A 20644-nucleotide genomic window follows, 5' to 3' on the forward strand; every position below is an offset into this window, starting at 1 on the left:
CCAACCTACCTTTATGATTTATGTCCATAATGCCATTTCCATTATATTCCCAGTGTAATCCATATGCTAATGAGGCACTTGGTGGATGTGGGGTAATTTCCACCTATATTACTTCTCTCTTCTGCCATTGTCGCCACATACTTCTCACAGTAGTGGATTATAATATAGGTGGTTTGGGTGGTAGCCGGGACCCAAGCCTTCTCTGAGGCCCATGGCTACTCAAGCTGGTGAGTCTGCACATCTCATCCAGAAGCTACTGATAGGTAAACTGCCTTGTAAGGCAAGGATTAACAATACATAATGTTATTGTCCAATGATGTTCTTGTAACTGGAAGCTGATTGGAGAAGTGCTAGCACCTGACCAAGGAATTATATAAGCCCCTGGTGGGCAGGAGCACAGAGGAGTCTACAGTCTTAGGGCTTAGTCTGGTTCAGTGTGGTCTAGTGAGCGGCACATGTCAGAGCTGCTACAGCCAGTGTCCACTACCAGGAACCCCAGGAGCCTCAGGACTCACCCTACAGACACTCAGGGGTTTCCCCAGGGAGATCCAGTACATCAGCCTCTCCCTCCATATTTCTTGCACACACCACCTGCTGGAGAGCTGCCAGGCTGTAGGACAGCCCTCCGGTCCCCATACCAATCACTAGCGTGCCTAGGCCGCAACCGCCAGCCACTCCGGTATTCTGGGCCCCGGCTGACTCCAGGCCCCAAGAAAAGGGTGTGCGTGCTGTGTAGGCTCCGGTGGGGGGGGGGGGGGGGGATGTACGTGCTGTGTAGGCTCCGGTTGGGGTGGTGTACGTGCTGTTTAGGCTCCAGTGGGGGGTGGTGTACGTGCTGTGTAGGCTCCGGTGGGGGGGGTGTACGTGCTGTGTAGGCTCTGGTGGGGGGTGGTGTACGTGCCGTGTAGGCTCCGGTGTGGGGGGGGGGTGTACGTGCCGTGTTGGCTCCGGTGGGGGGTGGTGTACGTGCCGTGTTGGCTCCGGTGGGGGTGGTGTACGTGCCGTGTAGGCTCCGGTGGGGGTGGTGTACGTGCTGTGTAGGCTCTGGTGGGGGGTGGTGTATGTGCCGTGTAGGCTCTGGTGGGGGGTGGTGTATGTGCCGTGTAGGCTCCGGTGGGGGGTGGTGTATGTGCCGTGTAGGCTCCGGTCGGGGGTGGTGTACGTGCTGTGTAGGCTCCAGTGGGGGGTGGTGTGCGTGCTGTGTAGGCTCTGGTGGGGGGGGGGGGGTGTACGTGCCGTGTAGGCTCCGGTGGGGTGGTGTACGTGCCGTGTAGGCTCCGGTGGGGGTGGTGTACGTGCTGTGTAGGCTCCGGTGGGGGGTGGTGTACGTGCTGTGGAGGCTCCGGTGGGGGGTGGTGTACGTGCTGTGTAGGCTCTGGTGGGGGGGGGTGTACGTGCCGTGTAGGCTCCGGTGGGGGGTGGTGTACGTGCTGTGTAGGCTCCGGTGGGGGTGGTGTACGTGCTGTGTAGGCTCCGGTGGGGGGTTGTGTACGTGCCGTGTAGGCTCCGGTGGGGGGGGGGGTGTACGTGCCGTGTAGGCTCCGGTGGGGGGGGGTGTACGTGCTGTGTAGGCTCCGGTGGGGGTGGTGTACGTGCCGTGTAGGCTCCGGTGGGGGTGGTGTATGTGCCGTGTAGGCTCCGGTGGGGGGTGGTGTGCGTGCCGTGTAGGCTCCGGTGGGGGGGGGTGTGTACGTGCCGTGTAGGCTCCGGTGGGGGGGGGGTGTACGTGCCGTGTAGGCTCCGGTGGGGGTGGTGTACGTGCCGTGTAGGCTCCGGTGGGGGTGGTGTACGTGCCGTGTAGGCTCCGGTGAGGGTGGTGTACGTGCTGTGTAGGCTCTGGTGGGGGGTGGTGTGCGTGCCGTGTAGGCTCCGGTGGGGGTGGTGTACGTGCCGTGTAGGCTCCGGTGGGGGTGGTGTACGTGCCGTGTAGGCTCCGGTGGGGGTGGTGTACGTGCCGTGTAGGCTCCGGTGGGGGTGGTGTACGTGCCGTGTAGGCTCCGGTGGGGGTGGTGTACGTGCCGTGTAGGCTCCGGTGGGGTGGTGTACGTGCCGTGTAGGCTCCGGTGGGGGTGGTGTACGTGCCGTGTAGGCTCCGGTGGGGGTGGTGTACGTGCCGTGTAGGCTCCGGTGGGGGTGGTGTACGTGCCGTGTAGGCTCTGGTGGGGGGGGGTGTACGTGCCGTGTTGGCTCCGGTGGGGGGTGGTGTACGTGCCGTGTAGGCTCCGGTGGGGTGGTGTACGTTCTGTGTAGGCTCTGGTGGGGGGTGGTGTATGTGCCGTGTAGGCTCCGGTGTGGGGGGGGGGGGTGTACGTGCCGTGTAGGCTCCGGTGGGGGGTGGTGTACGTGCCGTGTAGGCTCCGGTGGGGGGTGGTGTACGTGCCGTGTAGGCTCCGGTGGGGGGTGGTGTACGTGCCGTGTAGGCTCCGGTGGGGGGTGGTGTACGTGCCGTGTAGGCTCCGGTGGGGGTGGTGTACGTGCCGTGTAGGCTCCGGTGGGGGTGGTGTACGTGCCGTGTAGGCTCCGGTGGGGGGTGGTGTACGTGCCATTCAGGACATTAGAAGGAAGTCTTTACCCCCCCCCCCCAACTACTTACCTGATGGCAGGGCACTGGTCAGGGCAGGAATAGCAGAGCTCTGGTTACTGAGGACATGACCTGGGTGCACCAAAGGCCTCATTAGCATATGGATTAAATAGAGAATTTCTGAGAGACCCATCATGGCCGGAGATAATAAAGGTCTTAGTTAAATCACATTTCTCTACACCTGATGTTTGGGGGTTGGGGGGCTCGTTCTGTGTCCCGCAGGACCCCTGCACCCTGGATACCCTTCGCCTCACCTTCTAAACAAACTGGAGAATCTCCAAATCTCTGTTTGTCTAATTCACATTAACCAGAGACTAACAGGACTCTGATCCCCAGGACAATCGCTGTGTATCCCAAGAGCTGCAGGACAATCGCTGAATATCCCACCAGCCCCAGGACAATCGCTGTGTATCCCAAGAGCTGCAGGACAATCGCTGAATATCCCACCAGCCCCAGGACAATCGCTGAGTATCCCTCCAGCCCCAGGACAATCGCTGAGTATCCCTCCAGCCCCAGGACAATCGCTGAATATCCCACCATCCCCAGGACAATTGCTGAGTATCCCTCCGGCGCCAGGACAATCGCTGAGTATCCCACCAGCCCCAGGACAATCGCTGAGTATCCCTCCGGCGCCAGGACAGTCATCATGTCGATCCTTATCTGGACCATCCTCATCATTGCCGGCGCCGTTGTTGAAGGTAGGACATGGAAGGTTCTGAGGGGAATTGTAGAATAGGCTCTCGGAGGACCACGGCCCGTCCATCGCTATCTGATGTCCATCGCTATCTGATGTCTAAGGTCGTATGGTGGTGATGACTCCAGGAGACAGAAACCTTCCAGGCAGAACCAACCTTTCTGATCAGACCCGAGCCTTTCCTGATCATAACCCTGTCCTGCTGTTACCTGCCTAGTCCTCCCCCAGGGACATAGTATGGTGCAGCACTAACATTTTCATGCTAATGTACTACTCCTGTGCCTGCCTGAAACCCCGCCTACTCATACCTGACCCCTCCCCTGTGCCTGCCTGAAACCCTGCCTACTCATACCTGACTCCTCCCCTGTGCCTGCCTGAAACCGTGCCTGCCTGAAACCCCCCCTACTCATACCTGACCCCTCCCCTGTGCCACGCCCGACCCTCCTCCTGCTCACGCCCGACCCTCCACCTGCTCACACCCGACCCTTCTCCTGCTCACACCCCACCCTTCTCCTGCTCACACCCCACCCTTCTCCTGCTCACACCCGACCCTTCTCCTGCTCACACCCCACCCTTCTCCTGCTCACACCCCAACCTTCTCCTGCTCACACCCGACCCTCCTCTTGCTCACACCCGACCCTCCTCTTGCTCACACCCGACCCTCCTCTTGCTCACACCCGACCCTCCTCTTGCTCACACCCGACCCTCCTCTTGCTCACACCCGACCCTCCTCTTGCTCACACCCGACCCTCCTCTTGCTCACACCCGACCCTCCTCTTGCTCACACCCGACCCTCCTCTTGCTCACACCCGACCCTCCTCTTGCTCACACCCGACCCTCCTCTTGCTCACACCCGACCCTCCTCTTGCTCACACCCGACCCTCCTCTTGCTCACACCCGACCCTCCTCTTGCTCACACCCGACCCTCCTCTTGCTCACACCCGACCCTCCTCTTGCTCACACCCGACCCTCCTCCTGCTCACTCCAGACCCTTCTCCTGCTCACACCCGGCCCTCCTCCTGCTCACTCCCGACCCTCCTCTTGCTCACACCCGACCCTCCTCCTGCTCACTCCTGACCCTTCTCCTGCTCACTCCCGACCCTCCTCCTGCTCACTCCCGACCCTCCTCCTGCTCACTCCCGACCCTCCTCCTGCTCACTCCCGACCCTCCTCCTGCTCACTCCTGACCCTCCTCCTGCTCACTCCTGACCCTCCTCCTGCTCACTCCCGACCCTCCTCCTGCTCACTCCCGACCCTTCTCCTGCTCACTCCTGGCCCTCCTCCTGCTCACTCCTGGCCCTCCTCCATACCTGAGCCCCAGGGCCGATTCTAGCATATTTGCGGCCTGAGGCGGATATTAAAATGCTGCGACAATTAACAACCCTACAGACAGCTCCCTGACGCTGTGTGACTGACTACAGGATCTGAGAGTCATTGGTGACATCTAGTACCTTATAGATGACAATCTCTTCCATCAGTAGAACTTTATTCTGGGTTCTCCAATCCATGACGTATCACAGGTGAATTCAAGGCCAGATATCTTCAGCTCCGTGCAGCATCTCCACCCGGCGTCCCTAAAAATACCACAGTCACTTACAGTATAAAGTCTCCTGGATAACAACACTGCGCTCCTAAATAATATATACCCCTCACAACACAACTGACCGCACTCTCCCCACATATAAAACTTCCCTTCATTATATATATATATTAGTCTACTGGAATTATAGCATGCTAAGCATCAATCAATATACAACACCCCCAATTTATTAATACAGCCCCCCCCCCCCACCCCCCAACATTTGGCTTACATGATGCAAAGTAATCTGTATCCTATAACTAATAAATATATAGCACGAATGAATATATATATATAATACATTTATTTTATATATCCCTGCTCTCATATATTTAAAGGCCTCGTTATTCACCCACCAATTAAATTATATACAGATCCCCTACAGCTTAAATAAAATCTTGCCCCACATATACAGCCCCCCCACAGCTTAGTAATATACTGTATCCCATATACAGCCTCCCAGCCAAGTAATATACTGTACCCCGTATACAGCCCCCCAGCTTAGTAATATACTGTACCCCATATACATCCCCCAGCTTAGTAATATACTGTATCCCATATACATCCCCCCAGCTTAGTAATATACTGTATCCCATATACATCCCCCAGCTTAGTAATATACTGTATCCCATATACATCCCCCCAGCTTAGTAATATACTGTACCCCATATACATCCCCCAGCTTAGTAATATACTGTATCCCATATACATCCCCCCAGCTTAGTAATATACTGTACCCCATATACAGCCCCCCAGCTTAGTAATATACTGTACCCCATATACATCCCCCCAGCTTAGTAATATACTGTACCCCATATACAGCCCCCCAGCTTAGTAATATACTGTACCCCATATACAGCCCCCCAGCTTAGTAATATACTGTACTCCATATACATCCCCCCAGCTTAGTAATATACTGTATCCCATATACAGCCCCCCAGCTTAGTAATATACTGTATCCCATATACAGCCCCCCAGCTTAGTAATATACTGTATCCCATATACAGCCCCCCAGCTTAGTAATATACTGTACCCCATATACAGCCTCCCAGCTTAGTAATATACTGTATCCCATATACATCCTCCCAGCTTAGTAATATACTGTATCCCATATACATCCTCCCAGCTTAGTAATATACTGTATCCCATATACAGCCCCCCAGCTTAGTAATATACTGTACTCCATATACATCCCCCCAGCTTAGTAATATACTGTATCCCATATACAGCCCCCCAGCTTAGTAATATACTGTATCCCATATACAGCCCCCCAGCTTAGTAATATACTGTATCCCATATACAGCCCCCCAGCTTAGTAATATACTGTATCCATATACAGCCCCCAGCTTAGTAATATACTGTACCCCATATACAGCCCCCCAGCTTAGTAATATACTGTATCCCATATACATCCCCCCAGCTTAGTAATATACTGTATCCCATATACAGCCTCCCAGCCAAGTAATATACTGTACCCCGTATACAGCCCCCCAGCTTAGTAATATACTGTATCCCATATACATCCCCCCAGCTTAGTAATATACTGTACTCCATATACATCCCCCCAGCTTAGTAATATACTGTATCCCATATACATCCCCCAGCTTAGTAATATACTGTATCCCATATACATCCCCCCAGCTTAGTAATATACTGTATCCCATATACATCCCCCAGCTTAGTAATATACTGTATCCCATATACATCCCCCCAGCTTAGTAATATACTGTATCCCATATACAGCCCCCCAGCTTAGTAATATACTGTATCCCATATACAGCCCCCCAGCTTAGTAATATACTGTACCCCATATACATCCCCCAGCTTAGTAATATACTGTACCCCATATACATCCCCCAGCTTAGTAATATACTGTACCCCATATACAGCCCCCCAGCTTAGTAATATACTGTACTCCATATACATCCCCCCAGCTTAGTAATATACTGTACCCCATATACAGCCTCCTCCCAGCTTAGTAATATACTGTACCCCATATACAGCCCCCCAGCTTAGTAATATACTGTATCCCATATACAGCCCCCCAGCTTAGTAATATACTGTATCCCATATACATCCCCCAGCTTAGTAATATACTGTATCCCATATACATCCCCCCAGCTTAGTAATATACTGTACCCCATATACATCCCCCCCAGCTTAGTAATATACTGTATCCCATATACATCCCCCAGCTTAGTAATATACTGTATCCCATATACATCCCCCCAGCTTAGTAATATACTGTATACCATATACAGCTCCCCAGCTTAGTAATATACTGTATCCCATATACAGCCCCCCCAGCTTAGTAATATACTGTACCCCATATACATCCTCCCAGCTTAGTAATATACTGTACCCCATATACATCCTCCAGCTTAGTAATATACTGTACCCCATATACATCCCCCCAGCTTAGTAATATACTGTATCCCATATACAGCCCCCCAGCTTAGTAATATACTGTATCCCATATACAGCCCCCCAGCTTAGTAATATACTGTATCCCATATACATCCCCCAGCTTAGTAATATACTGTATCCCATATACATCCCCCCAGCTTAGTAATATACTGTATCCCATATACAGCCCCCCAGCTTAGTAATATACTGTATCCCATATACAGTCCCCCAGCTTAGTAATATACTGTACCCCATATACACCCCCAGCTTAGTAATATACTGTATCCCATATACATCCCCCCCAGCTTAGTAATATACTGTATCCCATATACATCCCCAGCTTAGTAATATACTGTATCCCATATACATCCCCCCAGCTTAGTAATATACTGTATCCCATATACATCCCCCCAGCTTAGTAATATACTGTATCCCATATACAGCCCCCCAGCTTAGTAATATACTGTATCCCATATACATCCCCCCAGCTTAGTAATATACTGTATCCCATATACATCCCCCCAGCTTAGTAATATACTGTATCTCATATACATCCCCCCAGCTTAGTAATATACTGTATCCCATATACAGCCCCCCAGCTTAGTAATATACTGTATCCCATATACAGCCCCCCAGCTTAGTAATATACTGTATCCCATATACATCCCCCTGCTTAGTAATATACTGTATCCCATATACATCCCCCCAGCTTAGTAATATACTGTATCCCATATACATCCCCCAGCTTAGTAATATACTGTATCCCATATACATCCCCCCAGCTTAGTAATATACTGTATCCCATATACATCCCCCCAGCTTAGTAATATACTGTATCCCATATACATCCCCCAGCTTAGTAATATGCTGTACCCCATATACATCCCCCCAGCTTAGTAATATACTGTATCCCATATACATCCCCCCAGCTTAGTAATATACTGTATCCCATATACATCCCCCAGCTTAGTAATATACTGTATCCCATATACATCCCCCAGCTTAGTAATATACTGTATCCCATATACATCCCCCCAGCTTAGTAATATACTGTATACCATATACATCCCCCCAGCTTAGTAATATACTGCATCCCATATACATCCCCCAGCTTAGTAATATACTGTATCCCATATACATCCCCCCAGCTTAGTAATATACTGTATCCCATATACATCCCCCCAGCTTAGTAATATACTGTATCCCATATACAGCCCCCAGCTTAGTAATATACTGTATCCCATATACATCCCCCAGCTTAGTAATATACTGTATCCCATATACATCCCCCCAGCTTAGTAATATACTGTATCCCATATACATCCCCCCAGCTTAGTAATATACTGTATCCCATATACATCCCCCCAGCTTAGTAATATACTGTATCCCATATACATCCCCCCAGCTTAGTAATATACTGTATCCCATATACATCCCCCCAGCTTAGTAATATACTGTATCCCATATACATCCCCCCAGCTTAGTAATATACTGTATACCATATACATCCCCCCAGCTTAGTAATATACTGCATCCCATATACATCCCCCAGCTTAGTAATATACTGTATCCCATATACAGCCCCCCAGCTTAGTAATATACTGTATCCCATATACATCCCCCCAGCTTAGTAATATACTGTATCCTATATACATCCCCCCAGCTTAGTAATATACTGTATCCCATATACATCCCCCCAGCTTAGTAATATACTGTATCCCATATACATCCCCCAGCTTAGTAATATACTGTATCCCATATACATCCCCCAGCTTAGTAATATACTGTATCCCATATACATCCCCCAGCTTAGTAATGTACTGTACCCCATATACATCCCCCAGCTTAGTAATATACTGTACCCCATATACAGCCCCCCAGCTTAGTAATATACTGTATCCCATATACAGCCCCCCAGCTTAGTAATATAGTGTATCCAATATACATCCCCCCAGCTTAGTAATATACTGTATCCTATATACATCCCCCCAGCTTAGTAATATACTGTATCCCATATACATCCCCCCAGCTTAGTAATATACTGTATCCCATATACATCCCCCCAGCTTAGTAATATACTGTATCCCATATACATCCCCCCAGCTTAGTAATATACTGTATACCATATACATCCCCCCAGCTTAGTAATATACTGCATCCCATATACATCCCCCAGCTTAGTAATATACTGTATCCCATATACAGCCCCCCAGCTTAGTAATATACTGTATCCCATATACATCCCCCCAGCTTAGTAATATACTGTATCCTATATACATCCCCCCAGCTTAGTAATATACTGTATCCTATATACATCCCCCCAGCTTAGTAATATACTGTATCCCATATACATCCCCCGAGCTTAGTAATATACTGTATCCCATATACATCCCCCCAGCTTAGTAATATACTGTATCCCATATACATCTCCCCAGCTTAGTAATATACTGTATCCCATATACAGCCCCCCAGCTTAGTAATATACTGTATCCCATATACAGCCCCCAGCTTAGTAATATACTGTATCCCATATACATCCCCCAGCTTAGTAATATACTGTATCCCATATACAGCCTCCCAGCTTGGTAATATACTGTATCCCATATACAGCCCCCCAGCTTAGTAATATACTGTATCCCATATACAGCCCCCCAGCTTAGTAATATACTGTATCCCATATACAGCCCCCCAGCTTAGTAATATACTGTATCCCATATACAGCCCCCCAGCTTAGTAATATACTGTATCCCATATACAGCCCCCCAGCTTAGTAATATACTGTATCCCATATACAGCCCCCCAGCTTAGTAATATACTGTATCCCATATACAGCCCCCAGCTTAGTAATATACTGTATCCCATATACATCCTCCAGCTTAGTAATATACTGTACCCCATATACATCCCCCCAGCTTAGTAATATACTGTACCCCATATACATCCCCCCAGCTTAGTAATATACTGTATCCCATATACAGCCCCAGCTTAGTAATATACTGTATCCCATATACATCCCCCTGCTTAGTAATATACTGTATCCCATATACATCCCCCAGCTTAGTAATATACTGTATCCCATATACAGCCCCCCAGCTTAGTAATATACTGTACCCCATATACATCCCCCAGCTTAGTAATATACTGTATCCCATATACATCCCCCAGCTTAGTAATATACTGTATCCCATATACAGCCCCCCAGCTTAGTAATATACTGTACCCCATATACATCCCCCCAGCTTAGTAATATACTGTATCCCATATACATCCCCCCAGCTTAGTAATATACTGTATCCCATATACAGCCCCCCCAGCTTAGTAATATACTGTATCCCATATACATCCCCCAGCTTAGTAATATACTGTATCCCATATACATCCCCCAGCTTAGTAATATACTGTATCCCATATACAGCCCCCAGCTTAGTAATATACTGTACCCCATATACATCCCCCAGCTTAGTAATATACTGTATCCCATATACAGCCTCCCAGCTTAGTAATATACTGTACCCCATATACAGCCCCCAGCTTAGTAATATACTGTATCCCATATACATCCCCCCAGCTTAGTAATATACTGTATCCCATATACATCCCCCAGCTTAGTAATATACTGTATCCCATATACATCCACCCAGCTTAGTAATATACTGTATCCCATATACATCCTCCCAGCTTAGTAATATACTGTATCCCATATACATCCCCCCAGCTTAGTAATATACTGTACCCCATATACAGCCTCCCAGCTTAGTAATATACTGTATCCCATATACAGCCCCCCCAGCTTAGTAATATACTGTATCCCATATACATCCCCCCAGCTTAGTAATATACTGTATCCCATATACATCCCCCCAGCTTAGTAATATACTGTATCCCATATACATCCCCCAGCTTAGTAATATACTGTATCCCATATACATCCCCCAGCTTAGTAATATACTGTATCCCATATACAGCCCCCAGCTTAGTAATATACTGTATCCCATATACATCCCCCAGCTTAGTAATATACTGTATCCCATATACATCTCCCAGCTTAGTAATATACTGTATCCCATATACAGCCCCCAGCTTAGTAATATACTGTATCCCATATACATCCCCCCAGCTTAGTAATATACTGTACCCCATATACAGCCTCCCAGCTTAGTAATATACTGTACCCCATATACAGCCTCCCAGCTTAGTAATATACTGTACCCCATATACAGCCTCCCAGCTTAGTAATATACTGTACCCCATATACAGCCTCCCAGCTTAGTAATATACTGTACCCCATATACATCCCCCAGCTTAGTAATATACTGTATCCCATATACAGCCTCCCAGCTTAGTAATATACCGTACCCCATATACAGCCCCCCAGCTTAGTAATATACTGTATCCCATATACAGCCCCCAGCTTAGTAATATACTGTACCCCATATACATCCCCCCAGCTTAGTAATATACTATACCCCATATACAGCCCCCAGCTTAGTAATATACTGTATCCCATATACATCCCCCAGCTTAGTAATATACTGTATCCCATATACATCCCCCCAGCTTAGTAATATACTGTATACCATATACAGCCCCCAGCTTAGTAATATACTGTATCCCATATACATCCCCCCAGCTTAGTAATATACTGTATCCCATATACATCCCCCAGCTTAGTAATATACTGTATCCCATATACAGCCCCCCAGCTTAGTAATATACTGTATCCCATATACAGCCTCCCAGCTTAGTAATATACTGTATCCCATATACATCCCCCAGCTTAGTAATATACTGTATCCCATATACAGCCCCCAGCTTAGTAATATACTGTATCCCATATACAGCCCCCAGCTTAGTAATATACTGTATCCCATATACATCCCCCCAGCTTAGTAATATACTGTATCCCGTATACATCCCCCAGCTTAGTAATATACTGTATCCCATATACATCCCCCAGCTTAGTAATATACTGTACCCCATATACATCCCCTAGCTTAGTAATATACTGTATCCCATATACATCCCCCAGCTTAGTAATATACTGTACCCCATATACATCCCCCAGCTTAGTAATATACTGTATCCCATATACAGCCTCCCAGCTTAGTAATATACTGTATCCCATATACATCCCCCCAGCTTAGTAATATACTGTATCCCGTATACATCCCCCAGCTTAGTAATATACTGTATCCCATATACATCCCCCAGCTTAGTAATATACTGTACCCCATATACATCCCCCAGCTTAGTAATATACTGTATCCCATATACATCCCCCCAGCTTAGTAATATACTGTACCCCATATACATCCCCCCAGCTTAGTAATATACTGTATCCCATATACAGCCCCCAGCTTAGTAATATACTGTATCCCATATACAGCCCCCAGCTTAGTAATATACTGTATCCCATATACATCCCCCCAGCTTAGTAATATACTGTATCCCGTATACATCCCCCAGCTTAGTAATATACTGTATCCCATATACATCCCCCAGCTTAGTAATATACTGTACCCCATATACATCCCCCAGCTTAGTAATATACTGTATCCCATATACATCCCCCCAGCTTAGTAATATACTGTATCCCATATACATCCCCCAGCTTAGTAATATACTGTATCCCATATACAGCCCCCAGCTTAGTAATATACTGTATCCCATATACAGCCCCCAGCTTAGTAATATACTGTATCCCATATACATCCCCCCAGCTTAGTAATATACTGTATCCCATATACAGCCCCCCAGCTTAGTAATATACTGTATCCCATATACATCCCCACAGCTTAGTAATATACTGTATCCCATATACATCCCCCCAGCTTAGTAATATACTGTATCCCATATACAGCCCCCCAGCTTAGTAATATACTGTATCCCATATACAGCTCTCCAGCTTAGTAATATACTGTATCCCATATACATCCCCCCAGCTTAGTAATATACTGTATCCCATATACAGCCCCCAGCTTAGTAATATACTGTATCCCATATACAGCCCCCCAGCTTAGTAATATACTGTATCCCATATACATCCCCCCAGCTTAGTAATATACTGTATCCCATATACAGCCCCCAGCTTAGTAATATACTGTATCCCATATACAGCCCCCCAGCTTAGTAATATACTGTATCCCATATACAGCCCCCCAGCTTAGTAATATACTGTATCCCATATACATCCCCACAGCTTAGTAATATACTGTATCCCATATACAGCCTCCCAGCTTAGTAATATACTGTATCCCATATACAGCCCCCCAGCTTAGTAATATACTGTATCCCATATACATCCCCCCAGCTTAGTAATATACTGTATCCCATATACATCCCCCCAGCTTAGTAATATACTGTATCCCATATACAGCCCCCAGCTTAGTAATATACTGTATCCCATATACAGCCCCCCAGCTTAGTAATATACTGTATCCCATATACAGCCCCCAGCTTAGTAATCTACTGTATCCCATATACAGCCCCCAGCTTAGTAATATACTGTATCCCATATACATCCCCCCAGCTTAGTAATATACTGTACCCCATATACATCCCCCAGCTTAGTAATATACTGTATCCCATATACATCCCCCCAGCTTAGTAATATACTGTACCCCATATACATCCCCCCAGCTTAGTAATATACTGTATCCCATATACATCCCCCCAGCTTAGTAATATACTGTATCCCATATGCATCCCCCAGCTTAGTAATATACTGTACCCCATATACATCCCCCCAGCTTAGTAATATACTGTATCCCATATACATCCTCCCAGCTTAGTAATATACTGTATCCCATATACATCCCCCAGCTTAGTAATATACTGTATCCCATATACATCCTCCAGCTTAGTAATATACTGTATCCCATATACATCCCCCCAGCTTAGTAATATACTGTATCCCATATACAGCCCCCCAGCTTAGTAATATACTGTATCCCATATACAGCCCCTGCAGCTTAGTAATATACTGTATCCCATATACATCCCCCCAGCTTAGTAATATACTGTATCCCATATACAGCCCCCAGCTTAGTAATATACTGTATCCCATATACAGCCCTCCAGCTTAGTAATATACTGTATACCATATACAGCCCCCCAGCTTAGTAATATACTGTATACCATATACAGCCCCCCAGCTTAGTAATATACTGTATCCCATATACATCCCCCAGCTTAGTAATATACTGTATCCCATATACATCCTCCAGCTTAGTAATATACTGTATCCCATATACATCCCCCCAGCTTAGTAATATACTGTATACCATATACAGCCCCCCAGCTTAGTAATATACTGTATCCCATATACATCCCCCAGCTTAGTAATATACTGTATCCCATATACATCCTCCAGCTTAGTAATATACTGTATCCCATATACATCCCCCCAGCTTAGTAATATACTGTATCCCATATACAGCCCCCCAGCTTAGTAATATACTGTACCCCATATACATCCCCCAGCTTAGTAATATACTGTACCCCATATACATCCCCCAGCTTAGTAATATACTGTACCCCATATACATCCCCCAGCTTAGTAATATACTGTATCCCATATACATCCCCCAGCTTAGTAATATACTGTACCCCATATACATCCTCCCAGCTTAGTAATATACTGTACCCCATATACAGCCTCCCAGCTTAGTAATATACTGTACCCCATATACAGCCCCCCAGCTTAGTAATATACTGTATCCCATATACACCCCCCAGCTTAGTAATATACTGTATCCCATATACATCCCCCCAGCTTAGTAATATACTGTATCCCATATACATCCTCCAGCTTAGTAATATACTGTATCCCATATACATCCCCCAGCTTAGTAATATACTGTATCCCATATACATCCCCCCAGCTTAGTAATATACTGTATCCCATATACAGCCCCCCAGCTTAGTAATATACTGTATCACATATACATCCTCCCAGCTTAGTAATATACTGTATCCCATATACATCCCCCCAGCTTAGTAATATATTGTATCCCATATACAGCCCCCCAGCTTAGTAATATACTGTATCCCATATACATCCCCCAGCTTAGTAATATACTGTATCCCATATACATCCCCCAGCTTAGTAATATACTGTATCCCATATACATCCCCCCAGCTTAGTAATATACTGTATCCCATATACACCCCCCAGCTTAGTAATATACTGTATCCCATATACATCCCCCCAGCTTAGTAATATACTGTATCCCATATACAGCCCCACAGCTTAGTAATATACTGTATCCCATATACATCTTCCCAGCTTAGTAATATACTGTATCCCATATACATCCCCCCAGCTTAGTAATATACTGTATCCCATTTACAGCCTCCCAGCTTAGTAATATACTGTATCCCATATACATCCCCCCAGCTTAGTAATATACTGTATCCCATATACATCCCCCCAGCTTAGTAATATACTGTATCCCATATACATCCCCCCAGCTTAGTAATATACTGTATCCCATATACATCCCCCCAGCTTAGTAATATACTGTATCCCATATACATCCCCCCAGCTTAGTAATATACTGTATCCCATATACAGCCCCCAGCTTAGTAATATACTGTATCCCATATACAGCCCCACAGCTTAGTAATATACTGTATCCCATATACATCCCCCCAGCTTAGTAATATACTGTATCCCATATACATCCCCCCAGCTTAGTAATATACTGTACCCCATATACATCCCCCCAGCTTAGTAATATACTGTATCCCATATACAGCTCCCCAGCTTAGTAATATACTGTATACCATATACAGCCCCCCCAGCTTAGTAATATACTGTATCCCATATACATCCCCCAGCTTAGTAATATACTGTATCCCATATACATCCCCCCAGCTTAGTAATATACTGTATCCCATATACATCCCCCCAGCTTAGTAATATACTGTATCCCATATACATCCCCCCAGCTTAGTAATATACTGTATCCCATATACATCCCCCCAGCTTAGTAATATACTGTATCCCATATACATCCCCCAGCTTAGTAATATACTATATCCCATATACATCTCCCCAGCTTAGTAATATACTGTATCCCATATACAGCCCCCAGCTTAGTAATATACTTTATCCCATATACACCCCCAGCTTAGTAATATACTGTATCCCATATACAGCCCCCAGCTTAGTAATATACTGTATCCCATATACATCCCCCAGCTTAGTAATATACTGTATCCCATATACATCCCCCAGCTTAGTAATATACTGTATCCCATATACAGCCCCCCAGCTAAGTAATATACTGTATCCCATATACATCCCCCAGCTTAGTAATATACTGTATCCCATATACAGCCTCCCAGCTTAGTAATATACTGTATCCCATATACAGCCCCCCAGCTTAGTAATATACTGTACCCCATATACAGCCCCCCAGCTTAGTAATATACTGTACCCCATATACAGCCCCCCAGCTTAGTAATATACTGTACCCCATATACATCCTCCCAGCTTAGTAATATACAGTATCCCATATACAGCCCCCCAGCTTAGTAATATACTGTACCCCATATACATCCTCCCAGCTTAGTAATATACTGTATCCCATATACAGCCCCCCAACTTAGTAATATACTGTATCCCATATACAGCCCCCCAGCTTAGTAATATACTGTACCCCATATACATCCTCCCAGCTTAGTAATATACTGTACCCCATATACATCCTCCCAGCTTAGTAATATACTATATCCCATATACATCCCCCCAGCTTAGTAATATACTGTATCCCATATACATCCCCCCAGCTTAGTTATATACTGTATCCCATATACATCCCCCCAGCTTAGTAATATACTGTATCCCATATACATCCCCCAGCTTAGTAATATACTGTATCCCATATACAGCCCCCCAGCTTAGTAATATACTGTATCCCATATACATCCCCCAGCTTAGTAATATACTGTATCCCATATACCTCCCCCCAGCTTAGTAATATACTGTATCCCATGTACATCCCCCCAGCTTAGTAATATACTGTATCCCATATACATCCCCCCAGCTTAGTAATATACTGTATCCCATATACATCCCCCCAGCTTAGTAATATACTGTATCCCATATACAGCCCCCCAGCTTAGTAATATACTGTACCCCATATACATCCCCCCAGCTTAGTAATATACTGTATCCTATATACATCCCCCCAGCTTAGTAATATACTGTATCCCATATACAGCCCCCCAGCTTAGTAATATACTGTACCCCATATACATCCTCCCAGCTTAGTAATATACTGTATCCCATATACAGCCCCCCAGCTTAGTAATATACTGTATCCCATATACATCCCCCAGCTTAGTAATATACTATATCCCATATACAGCCCCCCAGCTTAGTAATATACTGTATCCCATATACATCCCCCAGCTTAGTAATATACTGTATCCCATATACAGCCCCCCAGCTTAGTAATATACTGTATCCTATATACATCCCCCCAGCTTAGTAATATACTGTATCCCATATACAGCCCCCCAGCTTAGTAATATACTGTACCCCATATACATCCTCCCAGCTTAGTAATATACTGTATCCCATATACAGCCCCCCAGCTTAGTAATATACTGTATCCCATATACATCCCCCAGCTTAGTAATATACTGTATCCCATATACAGCCCCCCAGCTTAGTAATATACTGTATCCCATATACATCCCCCCAGCTTAGTAATATACTGTACCCCATATACATCCTCCCAGCTTAGTAATATACTGTATCCCATATACAGCCCCCCAGCTTAGTAATATACTGTACCCCATATACATCCTCCCAGCTTAGTAATATACTGTATCCCATATACATCCCCCCAGCTTAGTAATATACTGTATCCCATATACATCCCCCCAGCTTAGTAATATACTGTACCCCATATACATCCTCCCAGCTTAGTAATATACTGTATCCCATATACAGCCCCCCAACTTAGTAATATACTGTATCCCATATACAGCCCCCCAGCTTAGTAATATACTGTATCCCATATACATCCTCCCAGCTTAGTAATATACTGTACCCCATATACATCCTCCCAGCTTAGTAATATACTGTACCCCATATACATCCTCCCAGCTTAGTAATATACTATATCCCATATACATCCCCCCAGCTTAGTAATATACTGTATCCCATATACAGCCCCCCAGCTTAGTAATATACTGTATCCCATATACATCCCCCAGCTTAGTAATATACTGTATCCCATATACATCCCCCCAGCTTAGTAATATACTGTATCCCATGTACATCCCCCCAGCTTAGTAATATACTGTATCCCATATACATCCCCCAGCTTAGTAATATACTGTACCCCATATACATCCCCCCAGCTTAGTAATATACTGTATCCTATATACATCCCCCCAGCTTAGTAATATACTGTATCCCATATACATCCCCCCAGCTTAGTAATATACTGTACCCCATATACATCCTCCCAGCTTAGTAATATACTGTATCCCATATACAGCCCCCCAGCTTAGTAATATACTGTACCCCATATACATCCTCCCAGCTTAGTAATATACTGTATCCCATATACATCCCCCCAGCTTAGTAATATACTGTATCCCATATACATCCCCCCAGCTTAGTAATATACTGTACCCCATATACATCCTCCCAGCTTAGTAATATACTGTATCCCATATACATCCCCCCAGCTTAGTAATATACTGTACCCCATATACAGCCCCCCAGCTTAGTAATATACTGTACCCCATATACAGCCCCCAGCTTAGTAATATACTGTACCCCATATACATCCTCCCAGCTTAGTAATATACTGTACCCCATATACATCCTCCCAGCTTAGTAATATACTGCATCCCATATACAGCCCCCCAGCTTAGTAATATACTGTATCCCATATACATCCCCCCAGCTTAGTAATATACTGTATCCCATATACAGCCCCCCAGCTTAGTAATATACTGTATCCCATATACAGCCCCCAGCTTAGTAATATACTGTATCCCATATACATCCCCCCAGCTTAGTAATATACTGTATCCCATATACAGCCCCCCAGCTTAGTAATATACTGTATCCCATATACAGCCCCCCAGCTTAGTAATATACTGTACCCCATATACATTCCCCCAGCTTAGTAATATACTGTATCCCATATACATCCCCCCAGCTTAGTAATATACTGTACCCCATATACATCCCCCCAGCTTAGTAATATACTGTATCCCATATACATCCCCCCAGCTTAGTAATATACTGTATCCCATATACATCCCCCCAGCTTAGTAATATACTGTACCCCATATACATCCCCCCAGCTTAGTAATATACTGTATCCCATATACAGCCCCCCAGCTTAGTAATATACTGTATCCCATATACAGCCCCCCAGCTTAGTAATATACTGTACCCCATATACAGCCCCCAGCTTAGTAATATACTGTATCCCATATACAGCCCCCAGCTTAGTAATATACTGTATCCCATATACATCCCCCCAGCTTAGTAATATACTGTACCCCATATACATCCCCCAGCTTAGTAATATACTGTACCCCATATACAGTCCCCTCCCAGCTTAGTAATATACTGTATCCCATATACATCCCCCAGCTTAGTAATATACTGTATCCCATATACATCCCCCCAGCTTAGTAATATACTGTATCCCATATACATCCCCCAGCTTAGTAATATACTGTACCCCATATACATCCCCCAGCTTAGTAATATACTGTATCCCATATACATCCCCCAGCTTAGTAATATACTGTATCCCATATACAGCCCCCCAGCTTAGTAATATACTGTATCCCATATACATCCCCCCAGCTTAGTAATATACTGTACCCCATATACATCCCCCAGCTTAGTAATATACTGTACCCCATATACATCCCCCAGCTTAGTAATATACTGTATCCCATATACAGCCCCCCAGCTTAGTAATATACTGTACTCCATATACATCCCCCAGCTTAGTAATATACTGTATCCCATATACATCCCCCAGCTTAGTAATATACTGTATCCCATATACAGCCCCAGCTTAGTAATATACTGTACCCCATATACATCCCCCAGCTTAGTAATATACTGTATCCCATATACATCCCCCAGCTTAGTAATATACTGTATCCCATATACATCCCCCAGCTTAGTAATATACTGTATCCCATATACATCCCCCCAGCTTAGTAATATACTGTACCCCATATACATCCCCCAGCTTAGTAATATACTGTATCCCATATACATCCCCCAGCTTAGTAATATACTGTATCCCATATACATCCCCCAGCTTAGTAATATACTGTATCCCATATACATCCCCCAGCTTAGTAATATACTGTATCCCATATA

The 20644-nt window shown here is 45.5% G+C and overlaps 1 protein-coding gene across 1 annotated transcript in view; it reads left to right on the forward strand.

The window, feature by feature from the left end:
- Nucleotides 1–2922: 2922 nt before the first annotated feature.
- Nucleotides 2923–20644, forward strand: part of LOC140108665 (antigen WC1.1-like) — a 79586-nt gene continuing 61864 nt past the window's right edge. The window contains exon 1 of the mRNA XM_072131886.1: nucleotides 2923–3279. Coding sequence (XP_071987987.1) covers nucleotides 3228–3279 — 52 coding nt within the window. The 5' untranslated portion in view covers nucleotides 2923–3227. The remainder of the gene's footprint in view (nucleotides 3280–20644) is intronic.

This window comes from Engystomops pustulosus, unplaced genomic scaffold (genome assembly GCF_040894005.1).
Source record: "Engystomops pustulosus unplaced genomic scaffold, aEngPut4.maternal MAT_SCAFFOLD_166, whole genome shotgun sequence".
Classification (NCBI taxonomy): Eukaryota; Metazoa; Chordata; class Amphibia; order Anura; family Leptodactylidae; genus Engystomops; species Engystomops pustulosus.